This window comes from Notolepis coatsorum (assembly GCF_963971535.1).
Source record: "Notolepis coatsorum genome assembly, chromosome: 1".
In the NCBI taxonomy this organism is placed as follows: Eukaryota; Metazoa; Chordata; class Actinopteri; order Aulopiformes; family Paralepididae; genus Notolepis; species Notolepis coatsorum.
The window spans coordinates 26,758,849-26,785,290 of NC_140165.1; the positions used below are offsets into that span (position 1 = coordinate 26,758,849).

Here is a 26,442-nt window from a genome sequence, read left to right on the forward strand (position 1 = left end):
CAATCAATCAATCAAACCCAGACGTTGAGCTTGCGGCGTTGCAGATATACCCTACTCGTTTCAGACGTCTGTATAATCGGTCTTTTATTTTGAAAACCCCCAACCAGAAGTGGTATTTTTGTAGCCGCTACCGGAACACAGCTGTTGCTACACGGCTCTGCACTACACTAACAACACAGCATGGCAACTGGTATTATCAGACGTTTTAGATGTCTAACAAGTTAGCTATCTAGCACTTTATAACGTTAGCCGTGGTCTAATAACTTAGACAGCGAACCTGCTTTATTGGATTATTATAACCTTTTTATAAGATCATTGTTGGGGGGCCCGAGGGGGGGACTAGTTTGAAGACCATGGACGACTCAAAGGTAACGACGTTCACACAAAGTGTAATTGATTATTTACTCAATACATGATAAGTTAACGTTTATTATCTTTTGACGTTTTTAATCTTCACAGAGCATACGACGGAGGGATCTCCCCCCTCTCCCGCAGCAGGTAAATCAGATGAAATAACGTTAGATTGAGCAAATCTGACTAGACTAGAGTAACGTTAACTAACGACACACTACTCGAACACTCCTTGCCACTAGCTGCCAAACGAATGTCTTCTTGGGGTCCTCACAAGAAAACAATACAACATAATACAAATACAAAATGTAATTAGTAATACAATACAAATAAGAAAAAAACAAAAAAACAGTAGTAATCCCTGTCTAGTTGTCACTGAAGACTCTGGCAGGAGCACTCATTCAGGGGTACTACGACTATGCTTGCACCTCATGGACTCTTTTTGTATCACAAACAGTACTGTAATTGCAAATCTGGTATGTCATAAATGTATAGATGTAGCAGTACTGTCTATCTGTATGTCATGCATGTCATATATGTCCTGATGAATTGAAAATGGGGGACCCTGATGTAAACAAGACGAAAGTCTTTCTCTGGTCTGCATCCCCTTAACAATTGTGTGTATTGAGCTGTACTGTACTGTACCCATTCTGCAATCTGTTAATAAAGTTTTCAATCAATCAATCAATCAAACTGCTCCAAACTATCTCAAAGCAACTACTCAAGTCTGTTCTCAAGCAAGAGGATGTGGGTAGATGGGTAAACGCTTCCCTCTGTCATTCGGAACTATAATGGGACACATTGGCTGCGGTTACATGGTGACTTTTAAGGGGGACACTTGCCTACTAAATCCCGAGTTGAACACTGCCATACAAAAACTATACGGCTATACCCCCTAGTCCCAGTGGTTCAAAAGGTCTTAGTTGAGTGACCTACGCCCTCAGTAATCCACCATTCTGGCAGATGTATGTAGACCTGCAGATTTAGCTCTAGGATTAAGACAGCTTGTCGAACCTTGTCCCTCACTTGATTCTGTGGTGGAATGTCTGGAAAAGCGATGGTAGTTACCACTCTGCTGTCCAAAGTGAGCTTCTTTTCTTCTTAATAACGCTTATTCCGTCAACTGGTGTGTGGAACAAGGTACAGTAAATTTAACAGGGGAAATGTCGTTTTTTATGTGATTGTGTAATTGTGTGGGTGGTGTCGGTGTGTGTGTGTGTGTGTGTCCCATTCAGTCCAATTTCACTAATAATAGTGATGCACCCAATATGTTTTTAGGCCGCTACGGATGTCTGATTATTCCCTCCCGTATCGGCTGCTACTAGGGATGGCCATCGGTTTTTGAATTTTCGAATAATCATTAAATGATAAAATAATGTATGCAAGCGAGCCCTATTGTTTTGTTTTCATCAGTAAAAAAAAATACAATCGGACTGATACAGACTGTGCTTTTTAAAGCCTATATCATCTGATACCATTGTCACCCCACATCACTAATTAATATCTACCGGTATTTGTTTGTTTGCTGTCATGCTTATTTTCACAGGGGCACTTTTATAGTTGTTGGTATTTTGGAAGATTGTCTATCGCCATTGGCTTTTGCCCTGAGAGCACAGCCCTCAAATGTATTTGAACACAGATGTTGTCCTGTGGTTTTCTCTTAACCCTTTCACTACCACACTACCAAATGGTTAACCCTTTCACTGCAACAATACAGAAGGTTAACTGTATGTAGTGTGGTAGTGAAAGGGTTAACCTTCTGTAGTGTGGTAGTGAAAGGGTTAACTCTGCGACCATCATCACAGCAGTATACATTCCACCTCAAGCGGATACCGCCAAAGCACTAGCGGACCTCCAGGTCACGTTAAACCAATACCAAATCAAGTATCCAGACGCGGCCATGGTGGTGGCTGGTGACTTCAATAAGGCAAATCTAAAAAAGGTTATGCCAAACTTCTATCAGCACATTACATGCACCACCAGGGGAGGGAAAACACTGGACCACTGCTATACTCCATTCAAGCAGGGTTACAAAGCTCTCCCGACCACTCCGTTTGGGAAATCTGACCACAACGCCATTTTCCTGATGCCTGGATACAAACACAGAGCACGACAGGCTGTAGTGACGCGAGAAGTGACGCGGTGGTCCGAGCAATCAGAGGCCATGTTACAGGACGCACTGGATGACGTCGACTGGGACATGCTCCAATCAAGTTCCAGTGACATCAGTGAGTTTGCTGATGTTGTTGTTAGCTTTATAGCAACGCTAGCTAACAGTATCGTCCCCACAAAGATGGTTCAGGTTTTTCCAAACCAGAAACCGTGGGTTGACAACACCATCCGAGTTGCCCTGAATGCTCGCACTGCTGCTTACAACTCGGGCCATGCATCTGGACGAGTATAAGGCAGCAGCTTACAGGTTGCGTAAGGAAGTGAAGGCTGCAAAACAGAGATATGGGAACAAGTTGGAGACACAGATGGCCCAGAATGACACAGGAGGCTTATGGTGGGGATTATGAACAATAACTGATTACAAGGTCAGCCCCTCCTCAATCGTGAGTGCCGATGCCTCCCTAGCGAACAAACTCAACTCCTTTTACACACGGTTTGGGGCAGGCATTGGCGGCGTTAGCTCACCGGCTAGCGACGTCATTGACGTCCCGGCTGCCGCGGCGGGGGGGTTTCTCCGCGTGGGAGAAACACACTCTCTCGGTGATGGAACACAGCGTGAGGAGAGTGTTTATGGGGGTGAACACTAGGAAAGCTGCAGGCCGAGATGGGATAACACTAACAGGACGAATACTTAAGTCCTGTGCTAACCAGCTAGCCCCAGTGTTTACCACTATATTCAACCTGTCCCTGCCTGCTACCTTGCCTGCTTCAAGGTGTCCAGTCCACTATAATCCCTGTACCAAAAACTCCTCCCCAGCAGGCCTAAATGACTACAGACCAGTGGCACTCACCTCTGTGGTCATGAAATGCTTTGAGAGGCTGGCCAAGGATTACATATATGTACCATGGACCCATTGCAGTTTGCATACAGGACAAAAGGGTCCACTGGTGACGACACAGTATCCCAGGAACTGCACAACACCCTTTCTCACCTTGACAGTCAGAAGGGGGGCTATGTGAGATTGCTGTTCATTGACTATAGTTGCAGCTGGGTGTCGCAGAGGACTAAGCGCTCGTCACCATCGCAAGAGACACTGGTATCGAATCCGGCTGTCAGCTGGAGGGAAGCCGGTGGGTGGTAATCTGGTCGTTGTAAACAGCGACTCCTACAGGTCGGTCAGGGCGCCTGCACAGCGAGGGTGGGGAATGGTGAAGGTAGTGTGACCTCCCACACGTTACACTTCACCAATGAGAGTCCGCGCTGTCTGGTGAAAAGAGGCTGCTGGCTGTCTCCTATGTATCGGAGGAAGCATGTGATAGACTTCAGGGCTCCCTAGACCAGTGGTTCCCAACCTTTTTCCCCCCAGGGACCCCCAAACATCTCTGATGAAATTCGCGGACCCCCTCCTAATAAGATACCATAATTTTTTTTTTTTTTTCATTTTAATAACAAACTGCTTATACACAGGCATATGCATCACAATTAGACCCACTATGCTTCTTTAACTTGTGCCTTCAATCAACAAATCTCATCTTGCACCATATGCATTTCAAAATGTTTGGCCAATATTCAAATCCTGTATTCATCCTCTCAAATCAGTCCCTAATGGTGAACGGTTTGCATTTATGGAACAAATCAATGCAACAAATTAAACTAAATATGAGACAGGAAATTCCAATCAGTAGCAGAGAGAATCTGTCCTAGCTGGGTTTAATACCTTTTTTGTCATTTTAATAACAAACTGCTTATACACAGGCATATGCATCATAATTAGACCCACTATGCTTCTTTGACTTGTGCCTTCAATCAACAAATCTAATCTTGCACCATATGTATTTCAAAATTTTGGCCAATATTCAAATCCTGTATTCATCCTCTCAAATCAGGCCCTAATGGTGAACGGTTTGCATTTATGTTGAATGAAGTAAGAATCCACTGCAGTAAAAATATCCTCACCTCGAGTGGTGGTAGTAAGGTTGACTGACATGAGAATGTCCTGCTTCAGATCCTCATTTTCGATATATTGCACATAAACGATGAGCACAGCCTCGTCTGCGACAGTTGTAGTTTCATCAAGTTGTATGGCAAATGGACCCTTTCTAAGCTTTTCTGACAGCTGCTGCTCGCAATCACTTGACATCTTATCAATTCGGTCTTTCACTACATTGTTCGAGAGTGGTACTGATTTTAGTTTATCCGCCACCTGTGGGCCGCACAGTTTCTAAACCATTTTGATGCAGGCTGGTTTGATGAGCTGCTCGCCAATATTGTGCGGTTTCTTTGCTTTTGCAATTAAAAGCGAACACTCAAAGGAGGCTTCGGTAGCCTTCTGTAAATCACTGCCACCCCTGCTCCACGCTACTCTAACATCAACAGGCTTGTTCGCCTTGAGAGACTGTTCTTTCCTCCGAAAAAAGTCTGGATCCTTCCCAACGGTTTCTGGGTGCTTAGACGCCTGATGTCTCTTCAGCTTGCTGGGCTTCAGGCTCGAGTTTGCCAACTTTTCTCCACAAATCACACACTCAGGTCGTTTGTCTGGTCCCTCAGTGAAGCCCATGGTGATGTAATTTTCGCGATTGCTGTAGGTCCTAACTGCTTTTGCAGATGAGCTGCCGTCATCTCCTTTTCGTTTGTCACACATTTTCGCCTCTGGCGGCTGACTGCAGACGAGCCGAGAAAGTTAACTAGCGTGCTAGGCTAGCTACAGAAAATGATAGTCAACTGATTCGCGTTTTAGCGGCTACCCGGTAGCCTACTGTTAACGTTCAAAAATCATGTCTAGATGTTTATTTATTTATCTTTATTTTTTATTGTAGTGGAGAGACTATTCATGCTTCTGATGATAAAAATATGCTAATTAAATATTTCTCAATTTTTTTTTTTTTTTTAAAGACCTCAAATCATCTGTGGTCTGGCGGACCCCCTGCGCCCCCTGGCGGACCCCCAGGGGTCCGCGGACCCCAGGTTGGGAATCACTGCCCTAGACCGACCAGTGGGGGGCACATGCGCGCAATGACCAGGAAGGGGAGGGGGGAATTGGCATAACGACTAAATTGGGATGGGAGGAAAATACAGAAAAACAGGAGGAGAAAAAGTAGATACAAAAAAAAGGAAAGGAAAAAAGGCCACTTTAAAGAAAAGAAAAAAAACATAACTGGATGTTTTTGTATAGTGTAGTTAGGATAGCATAGTGACATAGAGTATAACTGTATATTGTATAGTAGTGTACATAGGACTCATTACCTTTTGTATTTTATCTTAGTACTTTTATCATGTCTATTTTATTTCTATTCTATTTTATTCTATTTGTATTTTTTGCACAATCGAAGCGGGCATGGCCACTTCATTTCACTATATGTCTTATGTATGTAATGTATGTGATGAATAAACCTCTTGAATCTCTCCTGTCTTGTCTAGAGACAGCGGACACTGCCTCCAATGCCAAGGTGAGTGAATGAGTGTTTGGATATGGAACTGTCATTTTAAGGAACATGCCAAAATTATGGGAAATGCACTTACTGTCTTCTCCAGAGTCGGACAAGATAGACACCGAGTTCCTCTCTGTGCGTGCAGTAGAATGATATGGATACGGACCAGCTAGAATAGCTGTTGGCCAAAAACACCTCTCCCAGAGTTTTAAGCTAGACTAGTGGTCCGTATCTTACTTCCATTAATTTGTGCTAAACTAGGCTATCTTGCAGCCGGATAGCTTTCTACTGAACGCACAGAGATATAACTGGTATCTATCTTCTTGTTTGACTCATTTCGCGCATTTCCCATAATATTGACATGTTCCTTCAACCATTTGTACACTAAACCAGTTCTCAAACCTTTTTTGTGTCAAGGATGATTGCCCAAATTGATACCCATTAGGCTGCGGACCCCTGTTTGTTAAGACTTTGTCTCGGAGATCCCCGTCTGAGAAATGTTTGGTTGTTGCATATGATTATGTCCAGAATTCCATACTGTAGGTGGGGAGATAACAGTGGAGAGAGTGAAAACTATGATCAGAATAGTCATTCTTATACATTCTCCTCTCACTGGGCTGGGTAGGGCTGCTCGATTATGGCAAAAATCATAATCACGATTATTTTGATTGATATTGAAATCACAATTATTAAACACGATTACTCATTGATTTGAGAACATCATATGACAACGACTGGATTTGTTTGACTTTTCTTCTCGAAGTTACCTTTATGTCATCTTCTACAAGTTACCAAAGACATTTAAAAATAACAGGAGAAACGTGCCGTGGCTCCCTCCTCCCTCTCAACACGAGCTGAAACTACCGTTTGGACTTGAGGGGGCAGAGTACGCCGCTGTGTCGGAAGGGTGCGCTGCATTTACAACACAAGACAAAATGAGAGCAACACAGCATGCGGCACAATAATCGTTTTATCTTTTTTTCATGCTTTTGGGAAGCCAAATTTGAAATTTAAACTCGATTTAATCCCCCAGCCCTACCTTTTGGTGAGTGGAAATATTTTATGAGGGACCCCCAGGAACTCCCTCGAAGACCCCTGGGTCTCTCCGGATCCCATTTTGAGAACTATTTCACTAAACTGTGAACATTTCTGTCTTGTGTTTCCTCTCACTGTGTGGTGTGTGCACATCTGAAGTCAAGACACCAGTGGTAAGTTGGGATAAGATAAAAGTTTAATTCTCCATACCTTTTCTAGTGGCATACTAACTGCTTTGAATCAATCTTCTTCTTGTTTTCTTTTGTGACCTCATCCAGATGATTCACCAGTGCCCAAAGGCAAGAAGAAGAAGTCAAAGAAGCAGCCAAATGAAGTCGATGATGTAGAGAGTGGGTAACGCAAACGCATGCAGTCAGGTCCATACATATTTGGACATTGACAACATTTTCTAAATGTTAGTTCTGTACACCACTTTCTGGACCTGAAATTAAGATGTGCTTTAAGTGCAGACTTTCAGCTTTAATTTGAGGGTATTTACATCCAAATCAGTTTGACAGTGTAGGAATTATAACAGTTTCTAAATGTGCCCCCCTTTAAGGGATCAAAAGTAATTGAACAAACTAACAATCATAAATCAAATAGTCACTTTTAATACTTTGTTGCAAATCATTTGCATCACCATACGCTGGGTTTCGTCCACAGTGATGCTCTTCCAGGCCTCTACTGCAACGGTCTTTAGTTCCTGCTTGTTCTTGGGGCATTTTCCCTTCAGCAAGCTCAGGTGATTGACTTGGCTGTTGCATAACATTCCACTTCTTTGCCTTAAAAAACTCGTTGGTTGCTTTTGCAGTATGCTATGGGTCATTCATTGTCCATCTGCACTGTGAAGCGTCGTCCAATGAGTTCTTAAGCATTTGGCTGAATATGAGCAGATAATATTCCATGGAACACTTCAGAATGTATCCTGCTGCTCTAGTCAGCAGTCGCATCATCAAATAATACAAGGGAACCAGTTCCATTGGCGGCCATACATGCCCACACCATAACACTACCACCACCATGCTTCACTGTATGCTTTGGATCATGAGCAGTTCCTTTCCTTCTCCACTCTCTTCTCATCATTCTGGTTGATCTTTGTTTCATCTGTTCATAGGATGTTTGTTTATATTTTTCAGCCTAATGAAGGCTTGCTTCACTGATACTCTGATAGTGACAGCTCTTTGCACCTCATATTGAGAGTTGACAGCAGCAGATTCCAAATGCAAATGCCACACTTGAAATGTACTCTAGACCTTTTATCTGCTCCTTGTAAATGAACACACACCTGGCCATGGAACAGCTGAGCAGCCAATTGTCCATTACCTTTGGTCCCTTAAAAAAGGGGGGGCGGGGCACATATATAAGCTGCTGGCCCAATCAGTCAGTGGTGGCAAGCATTATTTTCTATGCTGCAATCCGCTGGGGAGGCAACATGTCAGTCAAGAACACCAAGCGGCTGGACAAGCTGGTAAAGAAGGCTGGTTCAGTCCTTGGCAGGAGTGTGGACTCACTGGGGGTTGTGGTGGAGAGGCGCACACGGAGTAAGCTGCAGGCCATGATGAACAATGACAGCCACCCTCTCCACCACACCCTGGCAGGACAGAGGAGCAGTCGCAGTGGACGGCTCATATCGTTGCGCTCGCGGACTGAGCGGTACAGGGGGTCCTTTGTCCCCACAGCCATCAGACTGTTCAACACCATATGATGCCACGGCCCCCCCCCCCCCCCCCCCTCTATCTCTCTGTCTCATGACCTGGGCTGCAGGCTGCCCTCCCCCATTGGACAATGTGCAATTTTATATTTATATATATATATATATTTTTTTTTTTACACTGTGCAATAGTGCTCACTATGTATTTATTGGAACTTTTTAAACTTCAGCGCTGACTTTCATTGTTTGTTGTATTGGTTGTCCTTTTTATGGCTTTTTATTGTCCGTCAACTGCACTGAGCTACCGGATACCTGAATTTCCCCAAGGGGATGAATAAAGTATCTATCTATCTCTCTATCTTGTAATTCTAACACTGTTGACCTGACCTGGATGTAAATACCCTCAAATTGAAGCTGAAAGTCTGCACTTAAAGCACACCTTATATAGGAGCCAAAGCACTCTTGAGTTATACCTTATTTCTATTGGCTTAAGTTGCCTACACTGTTAAAGTCTACATTTCAGAATACAATGGGCTTAGCTGTATATTTAGGTTATTGTATTATATGAATGTTTATTTTTATAACCTTACATTAAAACGGCATTAGGAATATTGATTGGATTTAGATAAAGTCATTGAACAGTCTTATTTGTCATAATGGAACATTCTAGAACATTTGTGATGTCACAGTATGATCTCATAATCAAACATTCTAGAACATTTGTGATGTCACAGTATATGAGAGAATTGTTGAATATATATATATAGATACACAAATGTTCTAGAACGTTTGACTCTGTGGCGGAGACCCTGATCCACTCATTTGTCACCTCCCGGTTGGACTATTGTAATGGAGTCCTGTTCGGGGTACCCAGCAAAGCCCTGGACAGGCTCCAGTATGTCCAGCTGCCAGGGTTCTCACTCACACCAAGCCCTGGCAGCACATCACCCCCACCCTCATCCATCTCCACTGGCTTCCAGTCAGGTTCCGCATCACCTTCAAACTCCTGCTCCTCACCTACAAATCCCTCCATGCCCTCGCCCCCCGGTACCTGTCTGATCTCCTCCACCAGTACACTCCATCCCGGAACATACGATCCTCTGATCTAGGTCTCCTCTCCATCCCTCGCACCAGGTTACGGACTTTTGGGGACAGAGCCTTCAGCGTGGCGTCCCCTACCCTCTGGAACTCTCTCCCCCCCCAAATCTGCAACGCCCCAACCCTGGACACCTTCAAATCCGCTCTAAAAACACACCTCTTCACCAAGGCTTTCCCCATCAGTTAGTTTTAGATTAAATTAGGTCCATTATCCCCTACTTTCCCTCATCCCCTCTTCCCCCTCCCCCCCTACTTTCCTTGCCCTATTTTTTGTCCTGATTGTAAAGCGACCTTGGGTTCTATGAAAGGCACTATATAAATTTGATTTATTATTATTATTATTATTATTATTATTATGACATCGAAAGGTATAGGAAAGAAAGGGAAATCTTTTATAAAAGGTTATCAGAATTGGGAGTCTCTTCCTTCTCTCTTAAATCTTTCTTTGGCGTGGATAATGAGAACCACCAGCTGATCAGAGTCGGTGCTGACATTTCTGCACAAGTCAGAGTTGTATCAGAGGATATAGTGTTATTTTATTTATTATTATTATTATTATTTTTTTTTTTTTTTTTTATGTTTTAAGGCCTAAATTGTGGGCGTAGTATGGAACTGAGGAGGGCAGTAATATGCCATGTTGCGTCTACACTGCCGGAAATTCTAAAGAAGAAGAAGAGCTCTTTGTGCATCTTGAAACAGTGCTGAGCAGTACTGAACAGATAAGATTGCTGTGGAAAGAGCCGGCAAGTTGATTTACGGCTTTCAGGTGTGGAGGAATTTTGTCATGTGTCGAGTCGGCTGTGATTTTGGAGACTGGGAAAATACAGTTTTCTTACCTTGTAGTAGTGACGTGAATATTTCGCGGCAGTAAACAGCCAAACAAGTTTTAGTTTAGGAAAATAGCTTTAGGATCACTTCTGTAAAGAAAGACTTCGCTGTGGAAGAGAAATAAACCATTTGGATATCTTTGTTTTACACCGGAGCGGCTGTGGACATTATTTTTCTTTATCAATGAACGTACTACTCACGAGTAAGCAACTTTAACCAGTAGAGTAGACCGTCGGCCCTCATACCTTGATTGTTTCATTTAAATTCCATTGTGGTGGTGCACAGAGCCAGAATTAGGAAGATTGTGTTGATGTCCAAATATTTATGGACCTGACTGTAAACACACAAACACACACACATAAATACATGGACTATACATTTAATGGGCTGTACAAATACACTTGACTTTGACATCAGGGCATTTTAGACATCCGACAAGCCTCTTGTCTCTAGGGATGCACCGACACCACTTTTAGCATCAGCCAATACACTGTACCAACCATGAATGATATAGACTTAGACCATTAGTTTGGGTGTCGCTGGACAGTGACACTGTTTGTTTAAAGTGAGTGTGTACATGTGGATGTGTGTGCAGTGAGTGTAGATTTTAGCCTGATATTGACCCAGAGGGTCCATCACCAGCATTGGTCTGTATAGATGTACCGCGTCTCTCCTTAGCTCACTCTGCCTGTTCCGTGTCCAGACCCAGGGGTGGAGATGGACGGTCGAAGGGTGTCTGAGAGCAGGGAGCCGCTGACCCCCGACCCTGCCGACGACGGTGGCGCCCCGCAGAGGCGGAGGAGGAAGAAGAAAATGCAAAGCACCGGTAAACACGGTCTCGGAGAGTGAGAAGGCAGAGGTGGCAATAGATGGAAAGTGACTTATTACTTAAAGGAACACGCGACATTATGGGAAATGCGCTTACCGTCTTCTCCAGAGTCAGACAAGAAGACGGATACTGATTTCCTCTGTGTTTAGTAGAAAGCTATCCGTCTACAAGCTAGCCTAGCTTAGCACAAAATAATGGTTGTGTGTGTTTTCAGATGCTGAAGACGACCAGGTAGACCTAGTGAATGAAGACGGCGCAGAGATACTCACCGATGGAGAGGACGTGGTGAAAAAACCCAAGAAGAAGAAGTGAGAAACTCTTTTGTTAGCCAATGGAGAGAGAGATCATCACACTGTTCATATATATATGTCGTGTTAGAATCACAATCAAATTCAGCTGACAAATATATTTACATGCTACACAATATAATTATATTATAAAGCAATTTAACTCTGTCTCTGTCTCTCTCTCTCTCTCTCTCTCTCTCTCTCTCTCTCTCTCTCTCTCTCTCTCTCTCTCTCTCTCTCTCTCTCTCCTTTAACACCATTCTCTTTCACTTCAGGAAGCCAAGAGTTACAGAGTTCCAACTTCCCGATGAGCTGAACGTGGAAGAGGATGACATCATCACGGATGCCCAGCAGCCCGGTATCCCCCAGCATGCCTTGTTCACGGCCCCTCGGGGACAGAGCCAGGCAGTGGGGAAGCTATTTGTAGAGAGAGACAGTGAGTAGCTGCTTGAGGCAAGACGGGTCTGCCATCTGTCTGCCGATATCAACATTTAACCCCATGTATAATTTCAAACCACAGATAGAATTCCTCACAATAATAGCCAAATAAATGTGACCGCATTCCATGTCCAAATTAGTTCTCGAATGTGTTTTAAAGGAACCACCACCACCACACACCAACATCATGGGAAATGTGCTTATCGTCTTCTCCAGAGTCAGACAAGAAGATAGATACCAATTTCCTCTCTGTGCGTTCAGTAGAAAGCTATCCGGCTGCAATCTAGCCTAGTTTAGCACAAATGAATGAAAGCGGATGAGGACCAGCTAGCCCAGCTGTTGGCAAAACCACCTCTCCCGGAGTTTTAAACTAGGCTAGTTGTCTATATCCGCTTCCATTCATTGTGTGTCCCTTTAAAGTAATAGGGTTAGGTTTGCTGAAATAAAAATGTGTATATATTTTAAACCTTTGAAAGAAACATTTGCCAGGAACTTGTGAGCAGTGCTTGGACTTGAATATGATGTGGATAATATGTTAAAAAAAATAATCTTGACCTTCTGTCACTATCGTGATTAAGGGGGACATATGATTTTCTTGTACCTCTTCAAGGGAGTTGTGTTGAACACACATTTCTGGTGACTGTAGCAACACACCACATTTTCTATAAATTATTTCCTTCCATGCCTGGCTGCCCCACACACCCAAGAGTAAAAAACATTTACAAACCGAGCAGCACATTAGGTAGGCAGTGTTCCTGGCTCTGAAAAGCGGATTGATTAATCAAAGCGAATTCATTGCTCCTGTTGTTCCCATTGTGACATCATCGCGCAATAAGCAATTCTGAACAACATGTTTAGGCCAAACTCTAGCCAAAACTGCAAGGAGTACATTGCAGACTGACTCATGATTCATACAAAGCAAAACCCATTTCCGTACGTCCCCTTTTAATGTGCGTGTTTGTGGACGTCCAGAACGCTTCCAGGCGGCGGAGCGCTCGGGGAGGAGGAGGACCTGCGATCTCACTGACAACTTCATGGACTTCCAGCCCAGTCAACCTCTCTGGACCACCAAGGACGTGTCTATGAGGGTGCACGGAGGCTTCAGGTCAGTTGTTATTTTAAACCTTTATTTAAACTCGAAAGGCAACTGAGGTTTCCCTCATTTACAGTCACGTTGAGTGTACATACAGAAATAAGCACAAGAAAAAGCATATAAAATCATAACAATAAGACAACAAGGCGAGGCAAAAAGCAAGGATAACTAATCAATTAAAACACGTACAACTTGAGTGACAAAGGTTGGAGATCAAGGTTTTAAACTCTGCAACAGAGGGGAGAATCTCAAGCTTTAAAGGAAAACTCCAACATTTTGGGAAATTTGCTTATTTAACATCTTCCCTAGAGTTAGACAAGAAGATACATACCTTTTTTGTCTCTGTGCGTGCATTTAGCTTTGGGAACAGTCGCTCCGTTAGTGTAGCTTAGCTTCATCACTGGAAGTGGGGGGGGGGCGGAGCCTGATGTTCCCTACAGGGTCTTACAGTCACCAAATACAACTCCAAAACGTTCCTGTAAACATGTTGTGACCTGTGTATTCACCACGTGGAGAAATAAAAAATAATTGAATTATAGACAATTACGTTTTATAAGCAAATATACTCTGAACAATTTTTTGCCTAACCACTCGAGTCTCTGGGCACAGTCAGTGGTTTCAACGTGAAGCCGTGTTTGTTGATATTCTCATTCCTTCAAAGGATCCGAACCGATTGAAGTTTATGGATACCATGACTTAAAATCCTCTTACCTTGACGATTAAAAGCCTCCCCAATTTAGAAAACAGTAATCCAATGGCTGGTATTGATAATATAATACTAACTACTGCACGCTCGGAGCTAACCGGAGCTAACACAGAACAGGATGGTAAAACAAATATAATGACTTCCTTTCTGGGGTTTTCAAAATGAAAGTGCGACGTTTATAGCAGCGGAAAACGTTTATTTTCTACATTATCTAACGTTAACACAAACCTAAACTAACTTTAGGTTAGTTGTAACGTTAGTTTAGGTTCGTGTTAACGTTAGATAATGTACAAAATACATTATCCAGCCAAAAACGGCTTGGAATTTGGAAGGGCAGAAAGTGGCGCACCAAAGTTCTTGATTAAAAATACAAAACAATGAATTTGATTGAAAAAAAACGTACAGATGTGTTCCATAGACCCACAGGAATTGTGTAAAATTGCCCAAAAAGTTAAAAATAAAGCAAAATATGAGACCTTTAAATTGACTGGCGCGTTGCACCGAATACTACGGTACTCTGTTGCGTGTGACGTATTCCCAGATAAGACTGCTTTGTGGGCGGCTATACTACGCGCACACACAAACAGAGGAGGAAGTGGACAGAACGGCCCAGAATTGATTCTGCTCACAATGCCAAAGCAAAAATGTACATTACAGATGAACTGCAGAGAAAATTACCATCCCGGGCGAGACAAATGGGAGGCGGAGTGCAACACGTGTAAAGCTTGACCATTATGTTTCTGTGTCTAATAAAGGTGCCGGAGATCTCAAAGCTCACATGGACACAGAAAACATTTTAAATAAAGCTGTGCGAGGCGAGAGTTTGATGGCAAAGTTGACCGAATTGATTGAAGTATGCAGCTATACAGAGGGCGAAAGAAAATCATTTAAAACTATTTTGATGCCTCAAATTATGTTTTGGTTTGATTTATGATGATATAAGATGCTTATGATACAATCATTCTAAGGATTATGTGTGTAATACATTTGTTTTATACACTAATTGCAAGTTATGCAAATGTAAACAAATCCAAAACTGCATAGTGCACGTTTAAATTAGTATCTTTGTGAGGTTACTGTTTTATAATTTACATTACATTGAAAAGATACAAAGATATATTTTTTAAAGCTGGATTTTCTAATACAGAAGAGGCATTATTTAGAACATTAATTCATATTTTTTTAGTTATTTATTTTGTCCAGTAAGACTTGAAAAGAGCTATTATTTTGTTATAGATTGATTTTTAAGTAATTTTCGTGAGATTTGTCAGAGATTACTTTAGGTATAATAAAGCATGTTGATTAACTTTGGTTATAGAGAGAGATTATTTTGTTATTTAAAATAATATAAAGAATAATTTTCTATCCATTACAGAGGAGGCATACTTTAAATATATAAAAATTATAAGGCATCTTTGAGTAAACTTCGAGTATCATTTAAGTATCTTGAGGCTGGGGGCACAGTGTCTTCTTTTTTGGATGGTCACCCTAACTAATTCTTATTATTATATGAGCTAGCTAGCTTAGCTGGTTGATGACAGCTAGGTTTGCACTTGCTAACATTATAATTATACTAGGAATCGCGTTTTCTCACTAAAAGGCCAGAATTAGTTGAATTATAAATAATATTTTGTTAATGGGCTCCGTGGAGGCAGGCATCATGCTGATCATCTAAAAATGTTTTATCTGGGAGCTAGTGACTAGTAGATATCTGGCATTTTCATATAATCGACATTGGGCAATAACCATGTCCTCCTGGCCAAATAATAAAGAAAGCTAGCGCTCCCCCTTGTGTCAATCTCACAAGTGGCAATTATATTATTTTTTAATTTTTTTTTATAATAATAACATAATTTTTTAGATTTTATTTTCAATTAATGTATTTTGTTTGATATATTTGTTGATTTAGATGTAAAAATATTTTATTGTTGATTTGTAGTGTTGGGACATGTAAATAAAACCCTGGTCTTCACTGGTTCCTGTGCAGGGTGCTGGGTCTGTTCTGCCATGGCCTGCTGGCAGGCTACGCACTCTGGAACATCGTGGTGGTGTATGTGCTCGCCGGCCAGCAGCTCACCACTCTGTCCAACCTCCTCCAGCAGTACCAGAGCCTGGCCTACCCCTCGCAGTCACTCCTCTACCTGCTGCTGGCCATCAGCACGGTGTCTGCCTTCGATAGGTAGGAGGAGGTAAACCCCACAGTCTGGAAGGGAAAGAGACTCGAAACAATTTATGAAAGTAGAAGATATAGGTGTGCAACCTCGCTAGCTGACGTTATATCTACAGAGTACTAACTGTTCTCGGTGGCGTGTATGCTTTCACCGTCATCCATTATTGAAATAGTGTCTTGATCTAGCACAGAATAGACGAGCCAGTCATGCTGTTGGTTTTATGATAAACAATGACTTCATAACTTACCTGCTAATGATAACGTTAACTAATCAAAATAATAAAGACACTTTCGCCGCCATGACTGCGTATCAAACCCACCTTGTTGAGCATCTGCAACGACATAAACACACGGAGATGAGCAATGATTGTTTCTGAATCATTAACCGTATGAGAAACTGGTAAATATTTACGAAATCTACGTGATTTTCCAACCTCGGGGTTGATCTCCATCGAGTTGGCAGTGGTTCCCAAAGTCGGGGTCGCGACCCAAAGGTGGGCCGCGAGATGATTAATTTTTTATTCTTTTTTGTCAGGCCACTGAACTTAGAAGCAGGCCAGGACAGTGTTTCTTGTTGTATTCTAAAATTCTATTCTATTGTATTCTAAAATGTGACTATATGGTTTTATATTATATTATAAACAAAAAATCTACTTATTTCAACGAACATTTCAAACTAAATAACAGATTATGCACATAAAACGCTGAAAACAACCGAAGCAACAATAGTATTTTAATGAGGCTATTATTATTATCATTATTATTTTGCAACAAGTTAGCCCTCTCATAAATAGCACATATAAATGAATAACTAACTTGAACTAACTTAATAGGATTTAAGTGATATTTGGCTTAAAAAATCGGCCACCTGGCAAAAAAAAAAGCCTGACGATGTGCATTGGGCCGCGGCTCTCTGACGCCTTATTTTCTGGGTCCTGGCCTGAAAAGTTTGGGAACCCCTGGGTTAGAACTAGAGCTCGGTGAAGGCTGGCTGTTCGCGTGTCACTCGGGGGGGCGTGCTTCAGCGGCCAATCAAAGGAACCCGGAAACCGAACAGCGTTGTAGAAGGCATAGACGTGGCCGGGCTACATTGATCCGTCGCATGTTTTTACTAGTGCTGTCAATCAATTAAAATATTTAATCTGATTAATCGCATGATTGTCCATAGTTAACTTGCGATTAATCGTATATTTCTTTATTTTATCTATTTTTTTAATCTACCTTAACTCAATGGACGCCAACCACATTTATATACGTGTTTGGCGGACAACCGTTGAACGCCAACCACGTATATACGTTATTTGATATTTCGATATTCGATTTTAATATCCTATTCAATGTCAGGGTGTATGTTGGGTGTATGTTGCCGGTAGAAGGCATACTGCGACGCCCAGGGTGCAGTACCGGCCATATCCTCCCAGGTGGCGGTATCGAGCACCCTTTAAAACCTTGTATCTTGGCATGTGCGTCGATTTTGGGCAAGCTTAGCAGTTATAACGGTCAGAGTGAGAAGGATCAAATGCTCCCGATGCATGATGTGTGGTGGATTATGTTGGCGACACGATGGACATCAATACTTGGAATCGCGATCAGATAATTGGAATATTCTTTTTGGGGTACATCCTAGTCAAGGTAAGGGCTATATGATATCAATCTTGCGTTGATCCAACCATGTCTTCATATCGATCCGAACGTGTGTGTGTAAAGTTACTCCACTTTTTGTTAACGGGCTCCGTGGAGGCAGTCATCCGCAGATGCTGATCATCTAAATAAATTGCCCTCGCTGCACGGTATGCCAGGTCACAAACCTTGAAGTGAATTATTGTGGCAATGGGAAGCCAGTGCAGCTCTCTGAGAAATATTTAAATGACCATGTAGAAAAACAAATGTGTGCTTGGGGAGAGGCAGGGGGAATGCTGCAGGTGGCTTGGAGAATGCTGCAGGTAGCTTGGAGAATGTTGCAGGTAGCTTGGAGAATGCTGCAGGTAGCTTGGAGAATGTTGCAGGTACAGTAGCTTTGGGAATTCTGCAGGTGGCTTGGAGAATGCTGCAGGTGGCTTGGAGAATGCTGTAGGTAGCTTGGATAATTCTGCAGGTGGCTTGGATAATTCTGCAGTTGGCTTGGAGAATGCTGTAGGTAGCTTGGATAATTCTGCAGGTGGCTTGGAGAATGCTGTAGGTCGCTTGGAGAATACTGTAGGTCGCTTGGAATATGCTGCAGGTGGCTTCAGTCTTTAAACTAAGCTATACAAATGCCCTGAAAACTGAAATAGGCACAATACACTATCTGAGTCAAAACAACAGGCAGGATACACATATATCAGAATGACAAGCTAATGATCACCAGACTCGGGTTGTTTTTCATTGCCGTAGTTTTCATGTTTTGAAATACATGGAATTAGTCATCAGCTCATTGTAATACGTTCACAGTGATCTATATGTCCAAGGGCACCGTGGCTGAGTGTAAATAATAACATTAAGTGTCACTCGTCTTGTTCTCTACTCAGGCTGAACCTGGCCAAGGGCACCGTGGCCCTGAGAGAGTTTGCCACTCTGGATCCAGTGGCCCTGGCCTCATTCTGTGAGTTGACGTCTCATTTCCTCATCGTCAAACCCAGTTCTGATCAACCAAGTCTGGGGGGGTGGGCAGCATCTGATTGGTGTTACTTGAAGGGACAGTTTGGAAGTGGTATGAAATTCTTGCCAGTTGTGTAATCGATGAGTAACCATTAGCTTACTTACTTATGTGGTTGGAGTTCTGTCCAGGTTCCGAGCGAACTGGGAGGCTTCAGACGGGCAGCAAACAAGGTCATGAGACAAAAAAAAAGACTCGACATGCTGACAGGTTTGAACCATCCACAGCAGAAACCAGTGTTCCTCCAGCATTTCCTGTGCTTAAGGACTGACATGATGTCTTGGAACCTGCCCCCGTGCCTAGTAACTGCATACAGTAACTGCGTATGTTAACTAAGGTTAGAACTTCTGTTGGCATGTCGTGGTGTGGATTAAAACTATTTAGTTTTGAGACCCTGTTTGCTGCCTGTCCAGAACTCTGACGATGGGACTCTGTAAGTAAGCTAATGGTTATGCATCGATTACACTACTGCCAAGTATTTCATACCACATAAAAGACCATTACAGTCTAATTCTGACTTCTCACCATTACCACATTTTGTATGCATAGGTGCATAAAGTGTATGTTTTGGTAGATGTCAGCCTACCTTTCACATTGCCATTGATTTTGAAAAGGGTGTAGGTAATTTACCATTGGGAAACTGTACCATCACTGTATTATTTACCTTCGCTAACGTTACTGTATTACTCTAATGCAAGCTAGGGCTGTCTTAAATACTTCGAAGCTTCGTTCAATGGGCATGGGATTTGAATGGGAAAATAAAATTCGAATATATTAAAAAAATAAAAAGAAATAATTCTATTTTTATTTATTTATTTTTCCTGCTAAATCAACTCTGCCTCTCTTTGTTAACACATTCCTGGCCAACCACGTATATATACGTGATTGGGCGCCATCCTTTGAAGGCCAACCAAACTCGCTTTTGCTTTTATTCCATTTTAATATCCTACTCAATGTCACATAGCTGTATTTTGGCTGGAAAAGGCATATTGGGACTCCGAAAGTGCAGTACCGGCCAGATCCTGGTATTGGTGATGTCTCGAGAATGCAGTTTCCCCTGTTGCAGACCGGCTGTCATTTTTTTCCCCGCTCCGGGTTAGCTTTTCTGTTAGCCTAAAGCTATGGCTTCACCAGATCGCCTGGAATACTTTTTGCGACGCCGAATTCAGTATGCAGTAAAGGAATATAGCATCAGCCAATGGACATACCGATCTACCAGATGGCGATCAAATAACTGGGAAATTCTTTTCGGAATCCAACCGGCCAACGGTAAGAGCAATTTGATGTAAATTTCAGCCTGATCGGGCCTTGTTCTCATAGCCATCCACCCGGTCAGCATATGATGTTGCAATAACGAATGCCGTTATTGGTAATCAATAGGGCTGTCCCCGACTAGGATTGGCCAAAATTTGCAGACTTAAAAAAAAATATATATATATATATATATATATATATATATATATATATATATAATATTTTTAAACTTTCTTTTTTTTATTATTTTTTTTTAACTTTTTTATCATTCCATTTGGGCTGTGGGGGGTGCTTAATGTCTGAAGGAGTCGACTGAAGGCTTCTTGTGCTCTGCAAAAGCATGCAATTGGTCCACTGATGGATACATCTTGATATTTGTCTAGTCTAGTGTGTTCATTAGATGGGTGAAATCCTCTTTCAGTGCCTCTGTGCCTGTTTTCGTAGGCAGTTAGCCTCTGGTATGCGTTCCATTAGCGTTAGCCACGCTTCTAGGCCTCTTTTCTTTTGGAAAGAATGATAAAAAATATATATATATATTAATTTTTTTTTTTTTTTTTTTTTATTCTTTTTTATTATATTCGACTAAGAGGTTGGCCAGTCGACTACGGCTCCTTTCAACCTATTAGTCGACTAATCGATTAATAGGGGTCAGCCCTAGTAATCAATAATCAGAAATGACTTCACCCACCCCCCCCCCTTTCATGCATTCATGGTGGAACATGATACCGATCATATGCATTTAGATTTTTAACTCTAGCTTGTGTAGGGCCGAAACGCCATCGATTTAACGTTATTAGCTTAGCGCCCTATAACTAGCTTTGCAGGAATTAACCCAGACCATTCCGATATAAAGTTCATATTCACAACGCTATAAAACGGGAACGTATTGATGAAAAAATTATTTCTTTATGGCATATTGAAGGGAAGGTTTATACTGTCAATTGACAATGACAATGGACACATAGCAATAATATAAAATATAGATTTAGCTCTACAAACAACCTCTAGGGGTTGCTGTTTACCTTCTGGTTAGAACGCCATCGCTGTAATGCAATGGGGAGAATGCCGTGTTTGCGAGTGCTAAAACTATATGAAATATTATAGCTATGGATCTAATAAACACGTCGATTGTCAGAGTTTTTTCCAGTCAACATGCAAAGAACAGATAATTTTTTCATACATACATTTCCGTTTTTATACCGTGGTGAATATGAGTATAGTTCCAGAGCGTTCTGTCTAATCTCAAGAAACTCGAGCAAACCGTGCTTCAATGCATTTCCTTAGAAATCGTGCCATTTGTCGCTTGATTTATGAATAGTTTTGAAATAAACGCTAGATTATCTGGATTATATGTGTCCTCATGCACAAACGGAAGCGGGGGCTGAAAAGTCGCCCCTCCGTGCTTTGGTCAGCGCCAAGCCGCCAACAGCACGCACACACACACACACACACATGCGTGATCGTTACGAAAGAAACATCGGATTAACCCAAGATTGGTAACATAGTCCTTACCTCACATCTGATGTACTGCAAAAAGATGAATCCAATTCCTGATCGCCGTTCCAAATATTGATCGCGTTTATTGATCCAACGTTATATGTCCAAAGCGCATAATGCACACTGCTCCCAGTCTCCCCAGTCCATGTGTTATAACGATACTGCATGACCGAGAAGGAAAACCTGGACCGGACTTTAGATCAGCGTACAGCCCAAGGGGGAGGGATTTCAATGATGTGCAATACTGGCCAGAAGGCGTTAGGCGGCAGTATTGGCCTTTTGCGAGCTCAGACCCATTCCCAATGATAACATCAGGCTGAATGGATGAAAAATGAATGGATATAGCAAATAAAAGAAATAACGATTAAAACCCGACTTTTCTCGTGATTGGCGCTCAACCATCGGCCAGATAACCCGACTTTTGTCGTCATTGGCGCCCAATGAGTTAATAAAAAAATTAAGTTGAATTCTGCCTTTGTTTCTATTAACTACATATAAATATTTATATAATTGTTTGCTTTATAGACGAAGGTTGCAACATAATTATGTAATGTAATTAGGGATGTCCCGATCCGATCACGTGATCGGGATCGGGGGCCGATCACGTGATTTTCAGAAGATCGGGATCGGGGGCAAAACAATTAAAATTCTGGATTTTTTTTAAATTTTTTACATTCAACAAACATGGCCATGTTCACGTCTTAAACTCATACTGAGGCCTAGTTTTGGTTTTAAATTGCATATCATCATTCATTTATTTATTGTCACACAGAGCAGAAGAATTTTGCCAAAACAAACGCATTTCCTTTGATTTAATTATACATCAAATGATTTATGTCAAGGATGAGGGACATAACTAGTTGCAGAACTTGCAGTCACTTGATTTTTACAGACGATGGCGCCATTGCTCTCATGAAGCAGCAGGTTGGAGGCAGAGTTTTTAGATTACTCCGGTTGCAATGCCTCGCTTGAATGAAGTTAACTTTTCACCTCGATAATGTCAACATTCAGGGTGAATGTAATGGGAGAAATTGGGATGAAAAAAAAAATAAATAAAAAAAAAATTTGTTTTTATAATTTTCTTTTTTTTATCGGATCGGGAAAGATCGGTATCGGTAGATACTCAAAATCACATGATCGGGATCGGATCGGGAGCAAAAAAATGTGATCGGGACATCCCTAAATGTAATGTGTTGGCTGTGTAACGGAGAGCAGCCGCCCAGGCAGCGCAGCTCCCGACTCATTATTAATTTAATTAATTAATCCAATCCACTTTATTTATAGAGCACATTTAAAAACAACAAGGTTGAACAACGTGCTGTACAAGTCCCACAACATTAATTATTTTTCTCGAAGCTTCGAATTAAAATCGAATCTCGGCCCCCCCGGTCTAGGGAGGGTTGATAGATACTATCGCATGTCCCCTCCGATACATGCGGAGTCAGCCAGCCACTTCTTTTCACCTGCCAGCGCGGACTTTCATTGGCGAGGTGTAACGTGTGGGAGGCTCACACTACCCTCACCATCTCCCTTCCTCGCTGTGCAGACGCCCTGACCGACCTGTAGGAGTCGCTGTTTACAACAACCAGATTACCACCCACCGGTTTCCCTCCCGCTGACTCTGCCAATTGAGCCAGTATGACGGCCGGCCAGGCCGGAGGCAACGCTGACGGCTGGATTCGATACCAGTGTCTCGCGTTGGTGACGAGCGCTTAGTCCGCTGCGCCACCCAGCCGCCCCAACTCTGAGGTTTTCTGAAGGCTTATATGCCGCAACTTCCAAACAACTTTCAAGTCGCATGCAGTATTTCCCACCCCTTTTCAACATCAATGGCCATTTGAATGGCGTTTAGTAAGGTAAGCTGATATTGGCTAAAACACACAACGTTATACACTTAGTTAAGATTAGTAATGGCGAATAGTAAAAACGAGACTTTTTTAATGTAAAGGAATTGGAACTATCCCTTTAAACTCTGTCTCTTGTCTCTCTCTCCCTTCCTCTCCTCCACCCTCCCTCCATTCCTGATGCAGTGTACTTTGCAGCGTTGATCCTCTCGCTCAGTCAACAGATGACGAGTGACCGCATCAACCTCTACCACAGCTCTAACGGGACTCTATGGTGAGCTCATGGGGTGGGGGGTGGGGGGGGGGGGGGGGGGGGGGCGATATGGCAAAAATATAATCGTTCTCATTTTTAAATGGTGCAACGGTATTTAGGCTTTGTCAGTACAAATGAGTGACCACAACAATCAGGGATGTAATGAGAATGGATGGATATCGTTCTGATACCAGGCTAAAATAGGATATCGGTATCAGAGATTTTCTGATACCAAGAAACGTATCTAACATGTTAACATGTTCAAATGTATTATATCTCAATTATCTTTGTCCAATGATCCCATTATGACAGTCCAAGTCTGGCTGGGCGATATGACCAAAAACGTTATCGCGATAAAATTATAAAATTATTTTCATATAATTCGATATCGATAATTATCGTCGATATAATGTCTGTCAAGTTTAATTAACTTCTTATGCTGCTGCGAATGTCTCGAGTCGAGTTGATGTCGTCATCAGTCCGCGCACGTTAGCAGTTAGCCGACAAGCGGAATATCTCATGACAATGTAATAAATATGACACTAAAATACTCTCTTCCGCCACAATATATTGAAACGACGTCCACTGTATACCCCACACTACTATAAACGTGGCCTCAGAATTCACGCCACACACATACTCGGCACGTAAATATATAAAACAGTGCCGTGCAAGCTAGTTATCCTAGCCAGCCTGTTGTTTCTAAGCGAATGTCTCGAGGAGTCGAGTCGAGTTGATGTCGTCATCAGTCCGCGCACGTTAGCAGTTAGCCGACAAGCGGAGTATCTCATGAGACAATGTAATAAATATGACACTAAAATACTCTCTTCCGCCACAATATATTGAAACGACGTCCACTGTATACCCCACACTACTATAAACGTGGCCTCAGAATTCACGCCACACACATACTCGGCACGTAAATATATAATATAGCGCTGTGCAAGCTAGTTATCCTAGCCAGCCTTGTTTACTACTAGAGTCCTACCTCTCTACCCAGAGGTGCACCGCGGGTCTCCTTCACTGTCGGCCATCTCCTTCACTGATTGGTTGTTAGTTTGTGTGCTGATATCCAAGCTTGGAAAATCGATATATCGAAACTTTGCGACCACGTTTCATGTTTATTTCGAGGAAATAATTTATCGCGATAGTTATCGTTATCGTTTTATCGCCAGCCCTAGTCTATACTGTACATTAAAAGTAATGGATCGGATCAGTACTTGGTATCCAAAGAAGCCCAGGTGTCCGTATCGGGGGAGAAAGTTGTATCATTGCGTCCCTAATTAAGATTTCCATTGCCCCTGTAGGCCCCCAGGCTCGGAGCACCAGATCCTGCATCCCTGGGTGACAGTCAACCTGGTGGTGGCTCTGCTGGTGGGGCTGGCATGGATCTTCATCTCCACCAGGCCTGAGATGGACTACACAGAGGGTGAGAGGGAGGCAGAAATACAGCAACACAGGCCTACATACTTTCCCTCATGGAGTACCGCTAATGAGAGAATACTGTTTTCTAGAAAGGGATAGTTCTGATATTTCTGACTTACCAATGATGTTGATCGGTAGAGTCCTTTCTCATTACAATCCATGCTGTTCCTCATACTAGCTCTGGATAGTTAGCCACAAACTAATGCAAAGTCAATGGGGTCAAGCTCCTGTCTGTACAAGCTGACTGAGGCTCACAGAAATGTACTCCTTTACATTGTACATAAAGTAGATTTCCGTGTGTGTACAGACAGGAGCTATATTCATATTTGCATGTTCTTGGTATCTGATTCTAGGGACATCTATGGATATCAGGGAATGTATTCCCAGTGTCAGAAATAATGTGTCTGTTACTAGGCTTGAGTCAATTGTAATGAACCAAATGAGAATATATATATAAAAAATCTTTGACTGTGAATAACACCATGCTAAAATTGACCAGACCTGAAAAATCTAAGCAAATGAATAAATGGAAGATGATTAAACGGAAGGTCTTGTAGATAGTACTGAATTCTGCCATCCGGACACATGCCATTTGAAATATGATTATAGAATATCAGGCCTAAAATGGTTATGCGATTAAAATGCGATTAATTAGATTAATTAATTACAAATCCTGTAATTAATTAGATTTTTTTTAATCGCCTGACAGCACTAATATGTATATATACACAGTAGGCTATATGCTAAAAGTCTCTTTGCCTCTTTTCAGGGTACCTAATGGCCATGGAGATTGAACCCAAACCAGAGGAAAAAACAGACATTTCCATCTCTCATCTGTCTAGATTGAGATAGATGGCTGTTTCATTTGTCACTGTGCTGTTTCATTTGTTACTGTGCTGTTTCATTTGTTACTGTACTGTTTCATTTGTTACTGTACTGTTTCATTTGTTACTGTACTGTTTCATTAGTTACTGTGCTGTTTCATTTGTTACTTTACTGTTTCATTTGTTACTTTACTGTTTCATTTGGCACATATTTCTGTACTATATTTTATTGTCATTGAACACCATTGTAAATATACTCACTGTGTTGGCTTATTTTTGTATTTCTATTAATGTTATTGTATATATTTTTGTTTTTAAATAAAAAAAACTATTTCTTCATTATGGTGTTGTGCTTCTTTATTATGTTGAAGAGGTTTGATGGATTTGTATGAACAGACCATGTTCTGGGCCAAGTTTAGAGTATAATCAACCTCATAGAATAGTACTCTGGGGAACAGGCCTCCATTAAAAAGACATGCATATAGTAAAATATTAAACTTCATCTAGTATCAAAATTAATATATATATTAATATATACATATATATTTTTATTTACTGAGCAGAGATGTTCTTTTTAGTCACAAGCCCGCTTCTCTATACTATATATATAATAAATAGTAGCAGTATACTCACTTATACTGTGCATTTCTCCAGACCTCTTGGCAGAGCCTCAGGTGTGGCCA

The 26,442-nt window shown here is 41.9% G+C and overlaps 1 protein-coding gene across 1 annotated transcript; it reads left to right on the plus strand.

Annotated features, from left to right (window-relative positions):
* Positions 1-206: 206 nt before the first annotated feature.
* On the plus strand, positions 207-26,082 carry LOC311230088 (transmembrane protein 237A-like). Its single transcript, XM_084316243.1, has 14 exons — positions 207-368; positions 460-498; positions 5,882-5,910; positions 7,087-7,100; positions 7,206-7,277; positions 11,208-11,330; positions 11,548-11,641; positions 11,896-12,056; positions 13,031-13,163; positions 15,845-16,036; positions 18,535-18,608; positions 23,444-23,531; positions 24,818-24,939; positions 25,705-26,082. Exons 1-14 carry the CDS (start codon positions 354-356, stop codon positions 25,785-25,787), a joined length of 1,239 nt encoding a protein of 412 aa, XP_084172369.1. The 5' UTR covers positions 207-353; the 3' UTR covers positions 25,788-26,082.
* Positions 26,083-26,442: the final 360 nt, after the last annotated feature.